The sequence below is a fragment of the Panicum virgatum genome, chromosome 7N, assembly GCF_016808335.1.
Source record: "Panicum virgatum strain AP13 chromosome 7N, P.virgatum_v5, whole genome shotgun sequence".
Lineage (NCBI taxonomy): Eukaryota > Viridiplantae > Streptophyta > Magnoliopsida > Poales > Poaceae > Panicum > Panicum virgatum.
In genome coordinates, this window is record NC_053151.1 from 39,715,861 (window position 1) to 39,739,858 (window position 23,998).

Consider the following 23,998-nt stretch of genomic DNA (forward strand, 5'->3'; position numbering starts at 1 on the left):
CATTACAATAAGATGTGCAAGATTTTGCTAAATGAAATTTAAATTGTTGAATTTCAAATGGACATAGAATCACAATTTTTCTAATTTTTTAGGTACCCAAGTAATTACTAAAAATTTGATAACATTATATTTGTGCATCCTTTTAAACCTTGTTGATGTGGTATCTTTGTTTGGCACATGCTATATACGATAGCATGTGCCAAACAAAGATACAATCATTTAGATACCATAGAAATTTGGAAAATTTTGATTACGCCTCCTTTTAAAATTTTAACAATTTAAATTTTGTTCAACAAAATCTTGCACATCTTGTTGTACTGTTATCCATGGTCTGTTTTAGCGTTTTGTGAAATATCATGATTTTGAGAGTTCTCTAGGTAATACTTTGTTACTTCTAAAGTTGCATGTATGAAAAATATTTTTTTTTGTCAAAACCACTATCACCTCAATCTCAAACCACTTAGGGAGGAAAGTTGTCCAGTTTTGATAAGTTGGGGGAGGCCATATGTTCGGTTTTATAGTTGGAGGAGGAAAATCGGACTTTCGTAAAAGTTGGAGGAGGCAAAACAAACTTTTTCCTTTTTTTTGAAAGGAAGATAGCAAGGATGTAAATGGTAAAAATATTTTCCAAACATATTTGATTTCAATCTGGTTTGAAAGTTTTTATTCGTTCGCATCCGATTCTAGTTATTCAATACCTATAATTGATCCGTATCTGGATACTAAAATTATATTTTTATGATGTCGATATCTATTACAATCTTATCCGGTAAAAACTAAGGGGGTGTTTGGTTCATGGGACTTATGCAAAAGTCTCTGGTACTTTAGGGCCTGCTTAGTTCCATAATTTTTCTTGTGCTATAGTAACTTCGAACGTTTAACCACTAATTAGAAGTATTAAATGTGGATAACCGACAAAACTCATTCCATAAACCCCGGGTGAAATCGCAAGATGAATCTAATGAACCTAGTTATGTAATGATTAGACAATACCGTGCTACCGTAAACAATATCTAATGATGGATTAGTTAGGCTTAATAGATTCGCCTCGCGATTTTTCGCTCATCCGTGTAATTAGTTTTATAAATATCTAATACTCCTAACTAGTGTTGTAAAAGTTGCCAAAACTTTTTGCTCAAAATTTTTGGCAACTAAACACGTCCGTCCCTAAAGAATCAGACATGAGAGACTTTTTTAGGCTAAAGTGCTAGTTGAGGGTAAAGAATCAGAAGTCCCTCTTGAATTTTTTTTGGATTAAAAGTCTATACGAGACCTAGTATTCCACCTCTATCCCTAGCGCTCACCTCTTGGATGCATGCAGATTAGGAGCAATATGGTACTTTGTGCATTCATTTAGATCTTTAGTCTCTTGGAATCTCTAAAACCAAACACGTAGGGACTCAAGATTTTAGTCCAGAGACTAAAATTGGTCTAGAGACTTTTGATAATTAAAAATCATCTAACACTATTTGTATTCGATCCCTATTCGAATAAATATATGAAAACAAATACGACATCAATAATATGTGTCTCTGTACGATCCGTTTACATCTTACTAATGCGGGGAGATGGCGTCGCAACGCCCGGGTTTGGACATTAGCTGGCACGTTGCCGTGTCAGCGTGGTGCCTTGAGTTGACGACACGGGCTGCAGGCTGCAGAGAATCCTGGGGAACTGAAAGACGAAATCCTGACAGAAAACACACATCACGCCAGACTTTTCAGTAACGGTTGGGGTGAGGTGAAGCATCGGAACGAAAAAGGTCGGGCGCGGCACGGCACGGCACGCACTGGGGCACCCTTTTGGGCCCGGTGTCGTACAGGACCCACAGGGAAACGGAAAATGTAAGTATTGGTAGAAAAGAGGAGAGAAGCCGAGACCGGAGAGGCATCAGGCAGCCATGAACGGAGCACGAGCAAGAAATCGCTCGGCGCCGTGGCCTCCCCCAGAAATTTCCTAATGAAACTCGCAATCTCCCTTCCTTATCCGGCATCGGCGCGCGCCACTAGTGAATTCGCGTTGGTGGCCAACAACCCCTTCCCGCCCGGAAGACGTGCTGCTGCCTCCAACTCCGACCCAAATCGAGTGCCAGTCGCGCTCCAACGTTTGTTGCGAGCAGAGTTCCTGTCTGACCTCCGAACTCCTCCCTCTTCTCCCTCCCTTCCTTACTTCCCCCAAAAGTTCGATCTTATCCCTCCTCCTTCCAGCTCCGCTTCCGCCCGCCTGGATCCACCCTGCCTCGCTATTAATACCGCCCGTGGCTCGTGCCTCCGATCTCCATTCCCAGGCCTTTCTCCTCGCTCCGCGGAGGAAACGCGCGCCGCCTGCCCTGCAGCCCGCGCTCTTTCCTGTTGCCGTTTTTAGCTCGCCCTCGGATCTCGCTCCCGTCGCGTGCGCCTGCTGTGTTCCTGTCGGCGCTGCTGGAAAGACGGGCCCTTTCGGCCGGCCGGCCTCTCGTGTGAGCCGTGATCTTTCCTTCTCATCCTTGGACCCGGAGGAGGTGCCGCCGCCATGAACGCGCTCGCCGCCACCAGCCGCAACTTCCGGCGCGCCGCGAGGCTGCTCGACCTCGACCCCAAGCTCGAGAAGAGCCTGCTCATCCCGTTTCGCGAGATCAAGGTGGGCTCCCCCGCGCGGTTGCTCGCGCCATCCGTGCTCCGTCTTTTCTGTTCTCGTGAGGATTGTTTCCGTCCGCGTTGACGGCTGATGCCTGATGGCTTGGTTGCTCATGGGTTTCGCCCTGTTCGTCGTCGCAGGTGGAATGCACCATCCCCATGGACGACGGCAAGTTGGCGTCCTTCGTGGGGTTCCGCGTGCAGCATGACAACGCCCGTGGGCCGATGAAAGGCGGTATCCGCTATCACCCTGAGGTGAGGCATCTCCCCTGATGCGATTCTGTTGTTGATTATGTCTAAGCATGCTAAGAATAGCTTCTGTAGCCATTGTGAACTTAGTTCATTGCTTCTTTTTGGTCTGGTGGATCTGCAATACGATACAATACTTTTCTGTAACTTAATTTGGGGTATTTTTTACTGTATATGTTGTCAAGCAGATGACGTGCGAACAGTATTCTTTTTTCGTTATGAAATATCTCTATTTGTCATACTTCTATCTTTATGCTTATTGTTGATATCTCTCTTGGTCCAAACTGAAAGAATGGCTTGATTTGTATTTTTTTCTATTATTTGTTGAACCACTCTCTAAAGACCTCGGATGTCCAAAAGTTTTACTTCCTTACAGGCCAATTCAACTCTATTCCATAAATAACTTTGCTGGAACATATTAAAAATTTCTGCCGGGAGGTCTTGTCTGATTCATCTATTTTGAATTTTTTTTAAGCACTCTATTTTGAAGTTGTTATGATGTTTTTTTAGTAAAGTCTATCACCGGTCCATAAACTTGTGTCGCTGTGTCACCCCGGTCCCTAAACTCACAAATCGACCGTTCAGATCCTCAAACTTGTCCATCTGTGTCATCTCGGTTCATAAACTTGTTCCACTGTGTCATCCCGGTCTCTAAACTAGAAAATCAAGTGTTTACGTCCTCAAATTTGTTCAATCATGTCATTCTGGTCCATAAACTTGATTTTGAGTATCATATGGGTCAAACAGGGCGATCTAAAATCTATATATTAAAAAGTAATTCATAACTTTTTCATATGAACTTGAATAAAGATAAACTTTATATCAAAATGGTAGCCCTCGGCGTATTCTACAATTTTGTAGTTGAAATATTTTTGAATTAAAACTGTTTAGGGTCTCAAAATATTATTGTAAGTTTATAGATTTTGAAATTTAAAATTTAAAATTAAATTTTGGGACTATAAACAATTTTAATTCAAAAAAATTTCAACTTCAAAGTTGTAGATCACGTCGAGAGATACAATTTTGATATAAAGTTTGTCTTCATTCGAGTTCATATGAAAAAGTTATAAATTATTTTTTGATATAAAGGTTTTAGATCGTCCGGTTTGGACTTAGATGAGACTTAAAACCAAATTTAGGGACTGGAATGACATGACTGGATAAGTTTGAGGATCTAAACAGACGGTTTATAAGTCTAGGGACCGGAATGACACAATCCAACAAGTTTTAGAACCTAAACAACCGATTTACGAGTTTAGGGACCGGAATGATACAGTCGAACAAGTTTAGGGGCCGGTGACGCACTTTACTCTCTTTTTTTCCAGGTAGTTAACTGACTACATTGTGGCTGCTTGGGTTAAACATGTGACTAACCAACTGATGTCATCATTTTCTTTTAGTAACAGAAGGCACCGTTTTCTTTTCTAATGCCATTCCTAGGTGTTCGTTCTTTTCTTCTACATTTTTAAATGTTAAGAAGGAAAAAAATCAGCTCCAGAATTTCTTGTTAACATTCTGTCTTGTATTTTTTTTCCTTGATCCAATTGTTTGACTGGCAAACAATGATTTTTATTGTTCGGTTTGACAGGTTGATCCAGATGAAGTAAACGCACTTGCACAACTGATGACATGGAAGACAGCAGTTGCAGCAGTACCTTATGGTGGCGCAAAGGGAGGGATTGGGTGCAATCCCGGTGAACTAAGTAGAAGTGAGTTGGAGCGGTTGACACGCGTATTTACACAGAAAATCCATGATCTTATCGGGACTCATACAGATGTCCCAGCTCCTGACATGGGGACCAATGCACAGGTGAGCCTGGCATTCCTTTTGTCATTTTTTGTAAGCCACTGTCATTTTTTGGTATGCTCAGCTCCTTCCCCTAGTCCTGGCACCAATTTATCCAATTATGACGCAGACCATGGCATGGATGTTAGATGAGTACTCGAAGTTCCATGGCCACTCCCCTGCAGTTGTCACAGGGAAGCCAATAGTAAGTGAATAAATATTAGTTATTACAGCAGGTTACTTTGTGCAAATAAAGTCTTTACAAAGTTTGATAAGATTTTTTTTTTGGTTGTAGGATCTTGGTGGATCCCTGGGGAGGGATGCAGCCACAGGGCGGGGTGTGATGTTTGCTACCGAGGCTCTCCTGGCTGAATATGGAAAATCCATTTCTGGATCGACTTTTGTTATTCAGGTGGGTCATAGTGGACTTCCAAAGTACTTTTATAAGATGGTAAAAAGAGAATAGCATGTTCAAGCTTAAACAAGAGCATGAATTCCTGCTGTTTTCTTAGAGTGTTAACTGCAGCTCAACTAGCAAAATGTGTTTAATTACTATGTGTATGCTATTTTTCTATTTTGCTAGCACAATATATATAGTCCTTATAGTCTGTAAAACTTGCAGGGTTTCGGTAATGTTGGTTCATGGGCCGCGCAACTTATCCATGAGAAGGGTGGTAAGATATTAGCCCTTGGGGACGTGACAGGTTCAATCAGAAACAAGGCTGGCATAGACATACCTGCTTTGATGAAGCACAGGAATGACGGCGGCGCTTTGAAAGATTTTCATGGCGCCGAAGTTATGGATTCTGCTGAGTTGCTAGTGCATGAATGTGATGTTCTTATTCCCTGTGCCTTAGGTGGTGTTCTTAACAAGTAAGAACTAGTGGTCCTTGTCTACTGTTACTTTCATTTATTTTCTGTCAACAATTGTCGCTCATTAGTATGGCTTTCTCAGTACCTCCTCATGAACTAAGAAACTATGCCAATCTTGTTGCGAGTCGAATAGTCTGCTTCTGATTCGTTTCCTAGTTTAGTAGTATAGATTCAAGGCTGCTGATTTGGCTTAATTAATTTTGTGAAGGGAGAATGCTCCAGATGTGAAGGCCAAGTTTATAATTGAAGCTGCTAACCATCCAACTGATCCAGAGGCAGATGAGGTACACAGAAAAATTTATAATAACTATTATCTATGAGATATGAGATATTATTAGGAACACAACCAATTTGGCAACCATGTATTCTGAGCCCCTGGCTCTTGTATATGTAGATTCTCGCCAAGAAGGGAGTAATTGTATTACCTGATATCTATGCTAATTCGGGTGGTGTGATAGTTAGCTACTTTGAGTGGGTTCAGGTAAATTAGCTGTACATTCTTCGCCATGTTATTGCACATCCTGCTTCCTTGTTTTAATCCAACACCTTCTTTGCACTATTTTGATGGTGCAGAACATTCAAGGTTTCATGTGGGATGAAGAGAAAGTGAACAATGAACTAGAAAAGTACATGAGAAGTGGTTTCCACCACACCAAGGCCATGTGCAAGTCTCTAGATTGCGACCTTAGGATGGGGGCATTCACTTTAGGAGTTAACAGGGTTGCTCGCGCCACCCTCTTGAGAGGCTGGGAGGCATGAGACCATTAATGGCATACAGATTCATCAGATTCAACATTCAATTATTCATGTCCAACAACGTTGGATGTTGGATGACCAGTGTTTGATCTGCTAAAATTCATCAGAAGTGGCCAGCTTGGAATGAGTCCAGTTGAAATAATATTCTGGGTGCTGTGCTTGTTGTGCCTTCTTTTTTTCACCAATACACTGTCCTGGGTTGCCAATGGTTAGTTATCCAGTTTCTGGTGATGGTTGATGAAAAAAATTATTGTCTACAAGTGATTCCAATAGAGTTCCTGTATCATGTCAGTCTTATTGAAATTCTGGTACGGGTTTGAAGACCCCAGATGTGAATGAATTGCAAAAACTGCATAATAAACTTGAATATTCCAGCAAGATACATTTCCAGAATATATTCACATGAACCGACAGTTAAGATAAAGCATATAACTGCTACGAATCTCTCATAGTTCATTAAGTTATATTCTACCCACTGCATTTAGCAATTCTGAAAGTGTTCTTAAGCTTACGAGATGATTCAGGGAGCCCAGGTTTTCAAGCTATGCGTTCGCTGCAGCCGGGGTTAGACAAGGCAGAGCGAGCAAACAACACGCCGGATCATTTGGTATCTCTTCAGCTGTCACTGGGTATAGTTTGCGAGCCTGGATGCTGCCCCGATCAGCAACAGACGCTGGGGTAGAGCAGCCACCGGCAGTCACTGGTATCAGCTTGGGTGATGCAAATGAGACCTTACGGCCTGCCTTCTTGCCAGCAACTGGTGTAGGAGCAGAGCGGTTGGTAGCCACCGCCACCCCTGTGCACTGCCGGCGATGGCTCTTGGGTGTAGCTGATGGAGCCTTGCCATCATCCTTCTTTCCTGCAGTACGGACAGAGCCTGCCTTGCGAGGCTGACGAACACTCTTGTTGGTTGCATATGGAGCCTCCTCAATACCATCCTTCTCAGCAACCAACAACACAGGAACAGAGCCGTCATCAGCAGCCACGACCACCAGCTCGCAAGCCTGGCTGCTGGACTCTGGTGAAGTGGACACTGTGCAAATGTCATCAGTCTTGGCCACGAGTGCCAGGTCAAAGGATGGGGCTTCATGGCCGTCCCTCTTGTAGTCTATGGCAGGCGTTGCCACAGGCACAGGCACGTCGGTGGTGGTCGCCAGGGCCAGCTCGAGAGGCTGACCACCGTCCACGGGCGAAGTTGGAGTGGCCTCGGTGCATGCCTTGTCCATGATCGATGTTGTTGCAGAGGCATTGCCCATAATCACCAGCGCCAGCTCCTTGTCCGTGGTGTATGGAACTTCGCTGCTGTCACGGCGCTTGAATGTCGAGGATGCTGCCTGATCTCCATCCTTGTTGGCAACAGCAGCAGGTGAAGTTGGAAGAGAGTCCTCGGCAGCAGCCAGTCGTGCAGCGGCTTGACGCAGCCCGCGACGCTTGGGCGTCGAGGACACTGCCTGGCTTCCATCCTTCCTGTCAGCAACAGCAACTGGTGAAGTTGGAACAGAGTCCTCACCCACGGCCAGTCCCACCACGGCACGACGCCGTCCGCGGCGCTTGGGCAGCGAGGATGCTGCCTGGCTTCCGTCCTTCCACTCGGCAACAGCAACTGGTGACGCTGGAACATACTCCTGAGCAGCGGCCAGTCCGGCCACTGCCCCATCCTTCCTGGCGTCCGCCACTTTCTTGGATAAGCCCACCGCGGCCTGTTCCACCGGGCGATCCACATCCGTGTCCTCCTTGGGGCTGCGCAAGTACTGCCCCGCCGCGGTGCAGACGAAGAAGCCCTCGATGACGTGCTTCTTGAGGTAGTGGCGAAGGAGCCTGTCATGTGCCGGCGGCACGCCGGGGTGCCTGGCGCGGATGAAAGCCGAGATGGAGTCCTCCTCCGAGCCACCATCCTCGCACAGCTCGTCGATTGCCTCGCCAATCATCTGCAACCGAACGTGGCCAACAATGTCAAGCGTGGTGATAGGCGTCCGCCCAGACAAATGGCTGGTACGAACTCAATTGCAACGCCCTTTTCTCATCTCAAATCTCAAAGAAAGAAAAAGTAAAAGAGGGGGGAAATATTCCATTGTTGGGCAATCAGTCGATCAACGTTCGTTCGACTGGAGGTATGGGTGGCTTTTCCACTGGAGGTGCCAAGTTCGTTCGATTAAGCACAGATTAACAGGACAAATTAATTACAGAAACAAAACTAACCACAAGCCGTACTATTGTCCAACAATAAAGTGCAAAATCTAAAGGAATGTTTTTTGAGGAATCATCCAATAAATAAAAGAGGAGCAGGGAGTAATTTGGGGGTGAGGTCCCGATCAAAGAATCCGCGGGGACAGTAGGCCATTACCCAGCAATAGGGTGGGTGATCCGGCGTGGGCTGCCGCTGCTTCCGCACGGCCCCCACCGGATGCGGCGGCTTCCCCTCCTCCTCCGTCTCCTTGCTCCGCTTCGCCGCTTGCCCTGCGTCCACCTCGACGACGGCGGCCATTGCTGGGTAGGTGGATGCGGAAGATCGGGTCCCGCCGCTTGTTTGGGTGGCCGACGAAGTAACGGGGAGAAGCGAGGGCGAGAGCCGAGAGGGACTGCGGCCGGTGGGTGTGCTTGTGGTTGGGCCGGGCTCTTCCGTCTTCCCTGCTGTTGTGCGGGTTGGCTATTTACTATTTTACTGTCGACCGGAGGGGTCCTACAGTTGATATTCCTACCGCTCTTTTTTTATTTTTTAGTAACTTTATTATCGTTTTTTTGAGAAAAAAAGTTCAAAAAAACTTTAAAGAGACAGATAATTTTCAAGTGAAAATTTGGTGAGGTAGAATTTTTTTTGGTGAAATAAAAAAGTTTTACGAGAAAAATTTTGACATATAGGAATTTATGAAATAAACTGAAAAATTGAAGGAAAAAGTGGAAAATAAAAAAACTCAGGTAAAATTTTTTTACTAAAAATTTTTGTATGAAAAGAAGAAAAAAAGAAAAAGTGAAAAAACCCTACCGACTGCCCACCGGCGCCGCTCGCCGGCGACGCCGCCGCACCCGACCCACCGCACCGCCTCTCCATCGCCAGCCCACCGCGCCGCTCCCCCAGCCGAAGATGTCAGAGCTCGCCTCTGGCATCGCGGATCCCTGTCGTGCCGCGCCTGCCCGTCGCTCCATGCCACCTAGCCGCCGCCGCCGCACCACCCAGCTCCATCGTGCTGGATTTGGGAGGAAGGGGAAGGGGCTCGGTGGCTGGATCCGGGAGGGATAGAAGGATGGAGGAAAAAAAAAGGGGGAAGAAGAAGGAAAATAGGAAGATGGACTGTAAGTTACAAAATTTACAGTCAACCACATACTCAATATTGGACTGTTCTGCTGCCTTTTATGGTGGTCACGGTCAGGGCTGGGAAACCCAACTATTCGTGGACCATACTGCCCTTGGTCATTGTAGCATCTCTCTCCCTGCTTTTTTGTTCAAACCCTTATTTTGCTATTCACCTGGTGAGTTGGTTACAGATTTACAATAAAGTCCCTGCAAGGGACTGTAATAAAAGGATAAGTTCCAGTACAAGGTGAGTCGCATCGAAATAAATCAATCAGTGAGTGGCAGCTGGCAGATTTTTTTAGTGGGGTAGCTAGCAGGTAGTAGGGGAGAGACCACCACCTGGGCCGAGCTACCGATAGTCCGAATCCACAGGCCCATTAGCCCAGGACCATTTGTGTTGCCTCTGATTTTTCCTCCTCACGCATTACGTCATGCCGTGAGCCGTGTCAAAAAAAAAAACTCATTCTGTGAGCTGACCTTTGATTTGCTGCTGTCGTCTTCGTCGGAAAACAAGAAAAATCAAGCAAGCAAATGTATGGCCATCGAGCACTAATAAAGGAAACATGCTCGCAAAAGTCGCGAGCAACAGACAGTTCTTCCTCTTTCCTGCCTTCCACCTCTTGCACAGTTTGCACTTACCAGTGCGGGGGCGGGGGCGGGACTGCGGGCGGCATGGACGGACCGAGGGGTGCCGCGCCGGGGCGTGGGTGGACGGCGCCGCACGGACGGGTCGGCGATACCGGGTCCGGGCGGGGCTCCATCCCCGACGGCTCGTGGTGGAGTTACGGCTGGGGGTGGGCCTCGGGGCCCGGGGGTGGCTGGGGCAACGGCCACGGCTCCGCGCAAGCCCCCGGCGGCGCTGCAGACGGCGCCGCGTACGGCGGCTTTGGCTACGGAAGCGAGCGCGGGGGATTCGGGTTCAGCTTCGGCGGCGCGAGCGGCCACGCCGGCGGCTTCAGCTGGGGAGCCGGCGGCGGGGCGTCTGGGACTGGAGGTGATCACGCGGCTCACGGCGGCTGGAGCGCGCGCGGTGGGTTCGGCGGTGGCGGAAGGCAGCGGACACCGCGAGGTCGCGGTCGTGGCAGCAACTGAAGAAGGCCAATCAGCATCTGGTGCTGTGCGGTGTGCTCGTGCAAGACTGCAATAGCGTCTCTGGTTTCATCCTGTGTGATTGTCTGCTTTTTTTATTAAAAAAATGTGACTGTGTCTGTAACTGTAAGCAAGAAACACCTTTGGTTCAGACTGTGTTTTGTTGGTAACACTAATACTAGTACCGTGTTTCTGGTAGAGAATCAAATGAAGGTAGAAGTAGAACATATGCTTAACATTTATTTCCCTGGAGGTACATGAATTATAGCCCGGTAAAACGACTGCAATATGAAACTCAGGTTCCAAGCTGTTGCACATGCTACAAAAAGGTTTGTAGGAAACAGAAAACTCGTTTCGGAACAAGGGAGTAGTTCCCATCCATTTTCATAACAGAGTGACGTCTGACGATCTAAATCATCTCTGGAGCTATTGGTTACCAACAAATAAAGCCAGATGCTCAGGTCCTCCAGCATACATACATAAAGGCCTAGAGCATTGAGGTAGCAGGCAGAGGAACACCCAAGCAGCAGTCTTCAACGGAAAGGACATGATTGATTCAGAGAAATACACACCTTTTGGAGTAAGGAGCTTTTTGATTCAGAAGTACTAAACTTTTCACAAGCATTTAACCTCGGTCTAGCCATCCACATGGAGGAGTTATTTTCTTTGGATATCTATTCTCACACTTGCTTTGGCCTTTTATCGATTTGATAATTCAGCTTGCAGTTGCATTTGAACTTGCAAAGTGAAAACAGGTAACCAAGGAGCAGAGAAAGATGGTATAGATGGTGAACAGTGAACACATATTGAATCTTACCTTTGCATTCATGTTGTTATCTGGCGTCATCGCGTCTGCATGTGAGCTTGAAGCCACAAAAGCCAATGTGCATAGATTATGCTTTCAGGACAAGTAAACACATCCAAATTCTGAACAAACTCAATGATAGTCAATAACAGCGTTTTAAAAACAGTTCCAGGCCGGACTCATATTGAGGGCATTCTAGCCAATCACTGGCAGGTGTCCAGAATTGAGCAGTTTTGGATTAAAATGTCAACACGAAATCCACAAGGTTTTGCTGGTGCTTTGAACTGAACAAAGTTGCCATGTTTCTATGTGTACTATCGTGACCATAAAAATATATTCTTGAGATGTACAGTAGAGATTTCTCATATTTTAAAATGACGCCACAAGAATTTCCATATGCAAAAAATGATCTAGCAATAGATTGCATCAATTTTTCAAAATGCTCAAGGAACATACTTGTAATATTCTGCTGATGCTATTAATTGAAATGAAATGTTGTCAACAGATCAAAAGACAATAAGAAAGGGCAAATAAATTTAGAATTCTCAAATAAGAATAGTGAAACATAGTACTTTCGTTTCATATTGCAAAACATGATTTACCACTATCTACATAATTTGGCTGAGCTACTGCAACATAATTGACCATGATTAAAAAAATTATCATGCCCTTGAACGGCAGTCATAGCATGACCACCAATTATTCCTCATATGTAAATTAATGGTAGTTAAGCATAGAGCAACCAATAAGGGATGAAGATTGTCAAAATAGAAAATCCACAAACTGATTGGGATGTATATGTGCACAATTGTCTACACATTTATTGTTAGACATACAAAATAACGAATAGGACGGGAGCGAAGGAAACACCTTACCCCAATGATAACCAAAGCATTGATGTCCATCTTGCATTTGTAACCATAAAAAAAATTCTAAAAGCAGACTAAATGAAACAAGTACAGCTATGCCAAAAATACTGCACATTCTAAACTTAATACAACCAGCCATCACACTCCACTGAACCACAAAGGCATTTTTTCTTCTTAATGTTACCATTTGCATCATGAACCTGATCTATTTTATAGTTGTAGTGGTATGCCAGTTCTTGATTGGGCCGAATATCATCACTAGCAAAGAACATGATATGAGGCACACTGATGTCTTCATGATCATAGAGGACGTTTTGTGCATAGAGGTTGGGGGTGCAACTATGATTGATAAATTTTGTAAAGTTTCCCATTTCTGAAGCATCAACAGCAAATCCAGCTTCATCATCTTTACCCGGACCCTTCTGAAGTGAGGGTATAGATCTTGATAGTCCCTCCCAAAGAGATTCATCATAATAATTGTGACCAATAGCAAATAAGTACTCGTCAGTCGTCCTTTTTTGTGCCTCTTCATCCTCCAGCACTTCTCCGATATATTCACACACAAAACTCCCAGATGGTATGAAGTCAAGAGTCCTCACACCCCAACCCATTGATTTTGTTTTGAAGACTTGCAGCCGGAACTTGAGGCCATGTTGGCCAACTCTGTTGTGACATGTAGGAGGGCACTTGCAAGAAGGCCCACACTCATAAACGAGAGGTTTTGCTTCTACAATGCGGCCTTTATCATTGAAAGGGATTTCTCCACCATTTTTCATAGCACATGCGCATTTTTTTGAGTCTGAGCATCCGCCTACACAACCACAGCCTGCTGGTGGAGTTGGCCTATAGTTACGGGGATATTGAAGGCGTGACATGTAGCGATATGGCATTGGGCACTCAGCGGATATATTGTTAACAACAGATACAGGGACCCTCTCCAGTCCTTGGGACAGATCTTTGATGATAATACTAGTGTTTGATCCATACTTCCCTGTCTGCAGAATTTCTTTGATGTCAATGTGTTTCTGTCCTTCCATTCTTCTCAGTCGGAACATGTACACATAACGGTCTTCACACTCTTTCACCCTCCAGTACTTCTCCACGTGGTATAGACCACTATATATATAAATAGGGAATTTCTTTTTTCCATTAACAGTGCTGAATCCATGGATAACACGAACTGGCGTATTAGTGTCCATGCTCTTTTTCAGCGCCAGGTTCGTACCCTCTATCTTCTGATTGACTGTAACTGCCACTGATCCAGAATACACCAAGACATCCAGATTATAATTGTTGTCGTAAGATTGTGCATTAGAGACAATGCTAATAGCGACACTAGTCCCATCATGCCTCTTGGTATAATCAATACCTAACCGATGCGGACGATGGAGACCAACAACACAAAGCTCTACCCTCAAATGAAAGATATCGCCAGGATAGATTCCAGGCACACTGCCAATATATTTCTTATCATCACACTCTGTGGAAAACCGCTCCCTGAAAATTCTGTAAGCCTGTAGATCAGGCCGCACGTTAAGCACTTCTTCCCTCGAATTCTCTTCTTCTTCATCTAAAAGCTCCCGATAAATTAACCGGAAATCCTGCAGAGACCGCATGATGCTCTCTCGAACGATGACACCTGGCATTCCTTTATCCTGATCATCATTATTGGTTTTCCTCTTCTTACATTCAGAACCAGTCTCATTTGCACCTTCCACTGAGGAGAAGTCACGCATAGCTGAAACTCTAACACCAGAATGAGCACTTGCGTAGTACCACACACTGCTTCTAGTTGCTGGAGTTGAACTGTCATCAAGATCAAACCCATATGATGGACAATCAGGAGATCCATTATCAGAGCCAAAAGCTTTGGAGAATGATCGCTTGTACCCAACCTGGAATCTCCATGGTACGACTGCCTTCCGACCCTTGCGGCAATATATTCCATTACCATTGTCATCAGGAGTTGCAGCACTGCAACCTTTGGCTGCTGCATCATTCCCCTTGGCCGCCCCATCTCCCGTGCGACACTCTGTTGCAGTGTGATAAGCAGAATCTCCCAACCCAACATTTATTTCTGGGTCCTCCGACCTGAGATCTGAAGCAGAAGAATCATTGCTCTTTAATCCAGTCTGATCCACAAAAGACTCCTTCAAACCTTCAGCAAAGCACTTCTTCACTTCTACATTGCTCCCAGCCACCTCAGGGTCGCAAGCTGCTCCATCGCCAGTACCCCTTGAATCCTGTGTACCAACGTCCTTGACACTGCCATCACAATTGTCGCTCCCCAAATTGCAGTCCACTCCAGCTTCAACGACATTGGCGACACTGTTATTTCCAGTTTCATCCAATCGGGGGCTCTTCGCCCCGCCATCCCTGCCAGACTTGCCCAGATCGCAGGCATTTTCGGGTACAGGGCGGCCCCCATTATCCACATCAGGGTTCTTGAAACTCTGCCTGGGAGTGCATCCCTCTGATTGCCGCTCTCCACCACCAACCGCCCCACTCTTGCCGCCGCTCGGCGCTCCACCGGATCCGCAATCTTTCGCGTCCCGGACGCCGACGGTCTCACCACCGCTGCTCGCCGCCCCACCCGATCCGCAATTTTCCGTTCCCGGATCACCGACGGTCTTACCGCCGCGGCAGCTGGGTGCTACGGCGGCGGCGTGCATGAGCGGCTCCCTGACGATGCCGCGCTGGAAGCGCCAGGGCACCAGCACCTTGCACCTCCGCGCGCCGACCGCCCTCGGTGGCTCCACCGCGGCCCCCATCTCCATCCAACGTCGCCGCCTACCCTGCTTGGAGCCTCCGACCCACCAGCAGACCCCCCTCCTCCGAAATCCCCTGGACGCGGATTAAAAGAAAAAACATGAGATGCCTCACGCCCTCAATACGAATCGGGCGGACCCGAGGGGGGAGGGGATAACCAAGGGGGCGAGCCAGTGCCCAGTAGGCCGGAGGTCTCCCCGATGCATACCTGAAAACGGCAACTGCCCGCGGAGCGGCGGGGCAAGGCGGGGCGGTTCCGGGACGGAGCGGGGGGGGGGGGGGGGGGGGGGGGGGGGGGGGCGAGGGGGGGAGTAGAGAGCGGCGGCTCCGATGGAGCGGGAGAGGAGAATGGGGTCTGGAGCGATGAATGGGGTCGCGCGGCGCCGAGCCGGGCGGCAGCGGTGGAGTGTGAGTGACGTGCTGTTGCCGAGCGCCTGGTCCCCCTTTTCCCCTGTTCTGATCTGCTACAGTTTTATTATGGCGTTGTTCCACTTATTAATCGGATCCGATTTTGTGTACACGGTGGGTGAGTTCTCCGATTCATAGCTTGATTAGTCGGATCGTGTTAAATTGATATTGGTTAAACCATACCATGTTTTGTGTAAAATTGAGTCGACAATTAGCACCTGTTACGATTGGGAGCGCTTTTCCTCTATTTTTTTCCCCGTGATTGAAAGGATTGGAATCGATTTGATGAGAAAAAAATATTAATAAAGCTATATCTTAAGATATCTGAGTTATGTGCCGGCTCCTCCTTTAAATTTATAAAACTCGAATTTCACATGCCTGAGTACACAAAAGATACATGTAGCCGGGGACTGAGCCGTAGCTCAGTTGGTAAGGGAAGCCGGTGTGCTCCCTGCCCGCCCGCGTTCGAAACTGTGTTTCGACGCCTGGTGCCCACAAGGGGATTTATTTCCCGTTTCAAGTGGTTGTATCCTCAGGCGCCTATGCAGCACAATAGGAGGCGACGTTCTCGACGCTAAGCGAAGCCTGGTCTTCGTGAATATATTGTAGGCGTGTTCCTGTTGTATGCGACACAATAGGAGAGCGTCGCCAAGCGAAGCCTGGCCTTCGTGAATATATTGTAGGCGTGTTCCTGTGTATAAGTTTAGGTTTAGCGTGCGCCTTAGGGGTGTGTGTGGAGTGCGTGGGTTGTGTTTGGGCATGCGTTCAGACACTACAACTTGTATTTCAGGTCTGAGGAATAAAAAGATACATGTAGCCATTTTAAGCCAAATGATTAGTACTGTAGGACAAACAAAATATTTAGCCGGTTTTTAGTTGGTTGGTACACGACAGAAACGCATTTAGCCGTTTCAAGCATTTGCTGCATGAGGGCAAACCGAGCCAAATGAGTAGCACAAGGCAGAGACAATTTAGTCGTGTTGGGGCATATTTGTCATGTCAAAGCTACAACTCTTTTTCAGTAATGTTTTTCACCTTATGAAGAAAATGAGAGAAACGAACGAGGTTAGACCAATTTATCACCATTGAGCCCTCGTGGACGAGTGCTTGATTGACTATTCCGGGCTTAGTCGCATACTCTGTGTTTATTGGTGGATGTGCTGGTTTTCGATCAATTGGAAAACCAGCAAAGATTAATAGATTGTATTCTTTAATAACTTGTAACTATTAGTAATCGTTACTATCTCTTTTCATTCTTTCATCTAGGACTTTAACTTTCTAAGTCATCAAGTAAGAAGTTTCATATCATTATGAATTTTATATGAATATAGTATTTTTGTTGGCATACACATGCACATAAAAAATTAGTCCACGGAAGATCCTACAAAGTGAGGAGTGTGCAGCCTACCATCATGACCACCACCAACTGCATTTATAAGATCAGGTTTGGTTTTTAAGTCATATGTCCCATCACATGGTATGTTTAAATACCAATTAGTAACACTAACTATAGACATAATACATATCTGATTTATAAGTCGTGCCTTAATCACGATATGAATTTATTAAGTCTTAGTCCATAATTTAACCACTCAGTAACTATCCGGCAATTGTGCATTAATTATACTTAATAGATTCGTATAGAGCCCTAATTGCAACTTATGCAATTATTTTTATATTAAATTGACATCCTAACATTCAAATTGACATCCAAACATTCGATGTGACAGCTACATAAAAAAATCAAACGAGATCTAAAATAGCGAAATTGTTCCATTGTGCTACAGCAACAGCCAGCATAAGGGCAACCACAATGTTGCATAAAGGTAGCCTTAATTAAAAAACATACTAGAGTCGTACCATTGTGGAGGTGCACCATAAGGGAAAAAAGTTTTAAGATGAATTTTAAGCTTAAGGTGTGACTTTAAGAAATTGTTTTTCTTCTCGCTCACTGTTGGTGGAAACAGCTCAGAGACTGGAGGTCGAAGCCTCCTACACAATCAGCGCCCAATTGCACGACACGAAAATTAAGGCAAGCGTAATTGCTCCTTGCATTCAATGTCCCATCACCAACAGTTACAGTGGTATTTATAGCCGGCGGCTTACCTACCCGCTGGCTTGGATTTCCCGTAATGGCCTCTAAATGCTAGATTCCTAAAATATTCCATGAGCAATTAAGTACATTCATCCCTGAACACTCTGTACAAGGCCCTGCACGTGGGCCTGCTCCGCCGTGCCCCCTTCGTCAGTCTGGCCTGCAGCAGCTCCTCTTCGGCTTCTCGGCTCGGCAGCGCCCGTGGAGTCGCCTTGCTTTGGGCTTCACCTCCCCTAAAGACTTCGTCCCATCAAACTCCTTCGGGTAGGCTTCGCCGTCTTCCTTGTGACTTCGCGTCCTTGCGCCTTCGGTCCTAGGGCTTCGCCCCGGGTCAAGGTCTAGCCCCTTCGATCCTCTTCGGCTCCGCCGGCCTTCGTACCGAAGGTCTTGCAGCTTCCTCTCGTCCTCTGGTCGGTTGCCTTCGGCGACGGGCAAAGGTGGCATTCCCAACACTCACCTTCCTCCCCCTCTCACTAGCATAGGATGTGGTTGGATATGTATATATATTGCAGCAACCTTTGAGCAGATTTGCACCAAATTTCAAATTTGTTCCATGGCAATATTTTAAGTTTGTTCATATAGTGCAAATTTACACCAAATCTAATTATTTTAATAAAATTTTGAAAATTTCCGTGGAACATGAATGAAATAAAATTAACATGATAAACTAAGTTCAAATGAACCTTAATTTTTAAATTTGGTAAATTTTAGAGCACGTTTTGATGCCTAAAAATACAATGAAACTTAAATTTTACCCATATTCAAATATTTACATTTCAATTTTTTTCTTTCCAACTAAAAATAATAGTTAAAATAGTTTTTCTATCACCTACTCTACCTTTGTAAAAAATCTCATAATTTTTAGACCCATTTAACTTTTTTTTCTTGCTATAAAAGTTGGAGGGAGAAAAAAAAAGAAAAAAAAAGCTCTACTGTGACGAAAATCAGGGTGGTTTCGGTGTGGGGGTGAGGGGTGGGGGGATTTTAAAATCAAATGGTTTCAAGAGTTTAAGGAGTATGATGTTCGGTTTTGGAGTTAAGAGTTTTTTTTACTCGGTGACAAATTCAGAGGGTAGCTTCATAATCTGTAACTAATCCAAACAACTCTTTGTATAAATGAGATGAAGAAAGGGAGGAAAAACTTGCTGTAACAATGTCTTGGCGTACGAGCCAAAGTTTTGCAGGCCCGGGGTGTGTGCCATGCTGCTGGCTCAGTGGCTCGGCAGTCGGCACAGCCGTGCAGAGAGGCTGGACCTGTCAACTCCGTTGGACGACGCGGATGCGCTCCGCCTGTTTCTGCAGCCGCGCTTCGTCTCTACTCTCTCTACTGCTCGGATGCGGTTTTCCTTTTTCTCCAGCCAGGCATGCACTCGGACGCACCAGAGAGCAAGGTAGCCTGGTGTACTGTGGAAACATTGGTAACGTGGTGTACTGGCTCAGCCAGATCCATCGGGTCATGAGCATGCTTCTATTTTGCAACTTTGCACGGATTCTTTTCCGGCATTGCTTTAGGTGCTTATTATGCCGCTGATTTATCCATATGTGCACACCAGTAGGATGATGGTTAAAAAATGACCAAAACGCCCTTAAAAACCAAACATCTTACTGTACGGAGAGTGAAATCTAAATTGCTCATTGCGAATTTTCGATCTCCAAATGAAAAGAGCATGTATAGGGCATATAGTTGTCCAACGGGCCCAGCCCGGCACGATTAGCCCGAATAACTAATAGTGCCGGTCCGGGCCGGCTCACGTGCCGAGGCACTGCGCACGAGCACGGCCCGAGGCCAATTTGGCGTGCCGGGCCAGCCCGACCGACCCGTTAAGCGCTGCACGGCCCGAGCTGCCGGTGCGGAGAAGCCGCCGCGCGGAGGAGCTGCCGGCCGCCACGCCGCGCAGAGGAGCTGCCGGCGCGGAGGAGAGGAGGTGGCCCGCCGGCCGCGGTGCGTGGGAGGAGGTGGCGCGGCCTGGAGGAGGAGGAGGAAGCGGCCGCGGCCTGGATCTGCTGCATCGCCGGCCGGAGGACGCCGCCGCCCAACGGAGGGAGAGAGGGGAGGGGGCGCGAGGGAGGACAGGGGTGGGGCGGGCGGCGTGAGGCCGTGAGCCGCGTGAGGGAGGGAGGGGTGGGCCGGTGGGGTGGCATATGTGGGCTATGGCCTGCTAGATTTAGAGTTTGGGACATGGGCTTTGTATTTTTATGTGGGCTGAATACATATTCGTGCCTGGCCGGGCCGGCCCACATGCCTGAGGCGCGGCCCAGGCACGGTACGATGCCCGTGCCGGGCCGGGCCTTGTATCGGGCCGAAAACTCGTGTCTCGGGCCGGCCCACGGGCCTCAGACCTAATGGAAAACTATAATAGGGCGCCTAATAACAAGCTAGAGCTCCAGATGTGATTGGGGCCTAGTGGCCTATGGTACGTGCGCACTCCATGCTTGCTTCCAAGCAAGCACGTCTGTATTGTACCTGGACAAGTGGCCGCACATGGCTGCTTGCTTGGAAGCAATGCTTGTATTGTATTGTATTGTACCTGTCCCTATGCAGCTAGCTGCTGCTGAGAACTACCGCTGCTGGTGGCGCCGTCGTCCTCGGACAGGCAGCAGCTGTGCAGCCTTAGACCGGCGGCACCAGCTGGGGTCGTCGGCGTCGTCTTATCCAGCTCCAGCCACAGCATCTCGGCCTGGAGGACGGCGCAGTAGTGGCCGAACGTCTCCGGCGACACGTTGAGGTCGAACCCGACGGCGAAGAGGAAGTCCACCTCCAGGTAGTTCATCTCCGGCAGGCTGATGCCGCCGACCCTGGCGAAGTAGGCGTTGTTGTAGCACCTGCGGAGGTAGTGCATAGCCGTCAGGTTCAAAGCTTGTTCCACAATTCAGAAACCAGCAGGCTTAGTGCCTGCCAGCAATGGGCTACCTGACGTGCACCAAACCAGATGGGCCAAGGATAGGCATCACCGAACCAATTCTTTTAGAATGTCAAATGGCCAGTTGAGTAATGTTTTTTTTTATAATTGTTGAATGATGGTTTAGAGAAGATGTCAATCACTCAGATGGATGATGGGTAATTTCTTTCTGAAAGGGACAGTAGGGTTCAGTTCAGAACTTCAGATATGATGCTCTTGGCAAGGAGAGAATTGGGCCGGTGAGCATCAGCATGGGGCAAGTTGCAAATGTCCCACTCTAATTCTATCACACAACTTAGCCATGGATTAACTTCCAAAGCGAGGAAAGGTTGTGACGGGGACAAAGAGGGTGAGGATCTTTGTCCTATGTTTTTGGGTCCCCACTCCCCAGTGCGTGTGTGGGCTGTATGGGAGGAACTGGATGAGCATATTTTCTTTGTTGGACGCGCATAATTTTCCCCATACATTATAACCCCCCAAAAGGCCAACTCAACCTCTAGAGAGGATAGTGAGATAACACTTGGTGACAATAAATACACAAAGTTGCTGCATTTTTCCATGGTCAGTTTCTCAAATGTAACGTGTGTCTTGTCATAGTTGCTGCATTTTTCAATTGCCAGTGCATAGGATGTAGGTACAGCAAGTACCAGTTAGAATTTAGGCAGCAAGTTGTTGAGCTCTGTTCCTTGAAGAATTTGCTCTGCTATGGTATGATCGTATCTCATCAGAGAATTCCATATTTGACTCTGAATTTTCAGAATCTGTTGGCTATGGTATGATCGTATCTCATCAGATAATTCCATATTCAGAAGAACCAATTCACCAATCTTTGTCATGGGTTAAGTAGAAGTCATCTGCATTACGACATGGACACCGATTTGAGCGTGGACACAAAAAAAAGCACACTATTCCAAACCTGGACGACAGGTTTACCCAAGTACCTTGCAAAAAGGAAGCAAGATAGTACTATTCGTGCAAAAATGCCTGGTCTCAAAATCAGTAGCTAGGTAAAATATATATAATGATCCAAATTAGAGCAAAAGAACATGATCATGTGATGTTATCTCTCCATTGTTATTAGAAATGAAAGGTGTGGCCAGGGGATCATATCAGGCGTGAAGTAGGCACACTCACACGTCATCCATGAACTTGACGGCGGCAAGCACGGCGGTGATGAGGAGGCGGTGGACGCTGTACGAGTCCACGGCGAGCGCGGCGCGCCCGCGCCGGCCGCGGCGCAGGAGCCGGTCGAGGTAGACGTAGGCCACCACGTAGCACGCGGGGCTGCACCCGGCGAACCGCGCGATCCGCGCCATGTACGAGCGCACCGAGATGTCCGGCCTCTCCGTGGCCCGGAACGCCGACGCCGGTGCCAGCGAAGCCGCGGACGCGGGCGCGTGCGCGTCCCCGGCGGCGAGCTCATCCGCCGCCGCATCGTTGCGCTCCACAACGCGCTCCAGCAGCGCGGAGAGGATGCCCACCACCCGCGGCATGTCCGCCAGCTGCTCCTCCTCCTCCTCGGCCATGACACGGTCTCTTGCCGTCGTGGCCTTCTACTAGACGCTGTGTGTGCGGGTTCTTATGGAGACTTGAAGAGGCGGTGGACTTGATGCTGCCGAGCTGAATAGGTCGTTATATAAAGGGAAATGGAGGGAAGAAGCTTAAAAACTGAGCGCCTATTCAAGGTATACAAAAACTGCTTAAAAACTGAGCGCCTATTCAAGGTATACAAAAACTTTTCATCAATTTTACTGAAATCTGTACGGAACATTTCCATGTTGAAAGCCAGCAGTAGAGCTAGAGAAGAGTTGGCATCAAGGTTGGCGGCGATAACGATTTCCAGCATTCCAGTCGTCAATTTACTCCAATTCGAGTGCGTCCGTAGTTCTGAATAGAATCTGTTGGATATTGAGGTGGCCCTAATACCAACTAAGTTGATGATCTACCCCTATAACACACCAACTCACTCTAGAGTCGGTCAGCTTCTAGTTACTTAGTGTACCGGGTCCTTTTGACGGCAGAGCCGTCTTTTGCTTCCGGGAGGCAGAACCTAACAACAGATGAAGCTGGCTTCCGGGTGACAGAGCCAACCTTCGATGAAGCCCAGACACTTTTGTGATCCCGGGTGACAGAGTCAACCTTCGATGGATCACAACTTATACACTAAGTACTTATGCTTAACCGGGAGACTAACACTTATAAAAATACTTAATTTATTGGAGCAACAAAGTTACAAAGGAACACACACCTTTAAGTGGCTAGCCTAACACTCACCCTTCTAGCCCTACCACAACTCATCTACCTTGCTCATAGATGGATGACATGGCAAGGAGGAGGGCTCTATTTATAGGTCAAGGGGAACCATGGTATTAGAACAAGTGTCCCCCTTCTAGAGAATTCCAAAAATATTCTAACATTTTCAAAATTTTACTTATTACTAATTCTAGAGTACTCCATAGAAAATATCTCATTCTTGCTTAGTGGAGAATGGTCTAGAGGGCTGTCTTGCATTCCTTTCAATACTCCCCCTCAAGGCAAGCTTCTATCTAGAGATGTCTTGCAGACCACGCCAAGTGCCTCTCGAAACTTCTCGAACTTTGCTTTGTGAAGAACCTTGGTAAGGATATCCGCAATCTGTTCTTCTGTCTTAGTAGGCACCATCTCAATTTTCCCTTCAAGTACATTTTCTCTTATATAGTGATAATGAACTTCTATGTGCTTGGTCCTTGCATGGAATACCAGATTTTCCGCCAATCGAATAGAAGATAGATTATCACAGAAAATCCTTACTTGGTACTCTGCCGGCTGGTGAAGATCCTCCATTAACTGCTTGAGCCAGGTGCTTTCTTGTGCTGCCATGCCGCCGATCGATACTCTGCTTCAGTACTAGACAATGCCACAGTTGGTTGTCTCTTACTGCACCATGATATAGCTCCAGATCCAAGACTAAAGAAGTATCCCGTAGTTGATCGCCGTGTGCAACTATCCCCAGCATAGTCGGCATCGCAATATCCCATAATACCAAAGTTGATGGTGCCCTTGACATACCTGAGGATACGCTTGACTGCATCAAGATGCGGCTTCTTTAGTTTGCTCATGTATCGACTAACTACTCCAACTGGATAGGAAATATCTGGCCGTGTTAGCGTAAGGTAGATTAGACTCCCGACCAGCAGTCGATACATAGTCATGTCCTCCAAGTCATTTCCTTCATCTTCCTGCAGCCTCACATTGGGATCCATAGGAGTAGATATAGGCTTGCAGTCAAGCATTCCATACCTTTGTAGGAGATCCTTGGCATATTTCTGTTGTCCCAGAAATAGCCCTTCTTTTGTGCGCTCCACCTCAAGTCCGATGAAATGTTTCAACTCTCCAAACTCCTTCATTTGAAAGCGGACTGAGAGATTTTCTCTTGTCCTTTGTATTTCCTCGGAGTAATCTCCCGTGATAATCAAATCATCAACATAGACTAGGACTATTGCTAGTCTTCCT

The 23,998-nt window shown here is 46.8% G+C and overlaps 5 protein-coding genes across 5 annotated transcripts; 2 read left to right on the forward strand and 3 right to left on the reverse strand.

The window, feature by feature from the left end:
• The first annotated feature begins 1,902 nt into the window (after positions 1 to 1,902).
• Positions 1,903 to 6,495, forward strand: LOC120682035 (glutamate dehydrogenase 2, mitochondrial-like). The gene is made up of 9 exons (XM_039963770.1): positions 1,903 to 2,619; positions 2,757 to 2,870; positions 4,453 to 4,674; positions 4,781 to 4,855; positions 4,946 to 5,062; positions 5,273 to 5,523; positions 5,732 to 5,807; positions 5,918 to 6,004; positions 6,097 to 6,495. Exons 1-9 carry the CDS (start codon positions 2,512 to 2,514, stop codon positions 6,280 to 6,282), a joined length of 1,236 nt encoding a protein of 411 aa, XP_039819704.1. The 5' UTR covers positions 1,903 to 2,511; the 3' UTR covers positions 6,283 to 6,495.
• Positions 6,496 to 6,592: 97 nt separating this feature from the next.
• On the reverse strand, positions 6,593 to 8,864 carry LOC120682034. The gene is made up of 2 exons (XM_039963769.1): positions 8,624 to 8,864; positions 6,593 to 8,207 (listed from the first exon to the last, which is right to left on the reverse strand). The coding sequence occupies exons 1-2, from the start codon at positions 8,762 to 8,764 to the stop codon at positions 6,822 to 6,824; spliced, it is 1,527 nt and encodes a 508-aa protein (XP_039819703.1). The 5' UTR covers positions 8,765 to 8,864; the 3' UTR covers positions 6,593 to 6,821.
• A 1,379-nt stretch (positions 8,865 to 10,243) lies between these two features.
• LOC120681248 (glycine-rich cell wall structural protein 1.0-like) lies at positions 10,244 to 11,459 on the forward strand. The gene is made up of 2 exons (XM_039962759.1): positions 10,244 to 10,565; positions 11,416 to 11,459. Exons 1-2 carry the CDS (start codon positions 10,244 to 10,246, stop codon positions 11,457 to 11,459), a joined length of 366 nt encoding a protein of 121 aa, XP_039818693.1.
• A 765-nt stretch (positions 11,460 to 12,224) lies between these two features.
• On the reverse strand, positions 12,225 to 15,392 carry LOC120681460 (histone-lysine N-methyltransferase, H3 lysine-9 specific SUVH5-like). The gene is made up of 2 exons (XM_039962958.1): positions 15,312 to 15,392; positions 12,225 to 15,178 (listed from the first exon to the last, which is right to left on the reverse strand). The coding sequence occupies exon 2, from the start codon at positions 15,109 to 15,111 to the stop codon at positions 12,457 to 12,459; it is 2,655 nt and encodes an 884-aa protein (XP_039818892.1). The 5' UTR covers positions 15,112 to 15,178; positions 15,312 to 15,392; the 3' UTR covers positions 12,225 to 12,456.
• A 4,585-nt stretch (positions 15,393 to 19,977) lies between these two features.
• LOC120682825 (cyclin-P4-1-like) lies at positions 19,978 to 22,148 on the reverse strand. The gene is made up of 2 exons (XM_039964854.1): positions 21,641 to 22,148; positions 19,978 to 20,429 (listed from the first exon to the last, which is right to left on the reverse strand). Exons 1-2 carry the CDS (start codon positions 22,030 to 22,032, stop codon positions 20,141 to 20,143), a joined length of 681 nt encoding a protein of 226 aa, XP_039820788.1. The 5' UTR covers positions 22,033 to 22,148; the 3' UTR covers positions 19,978 to 20,140.
• Positions 22,149 to 23,998: the final 1,850 nt, after the last annotated feature.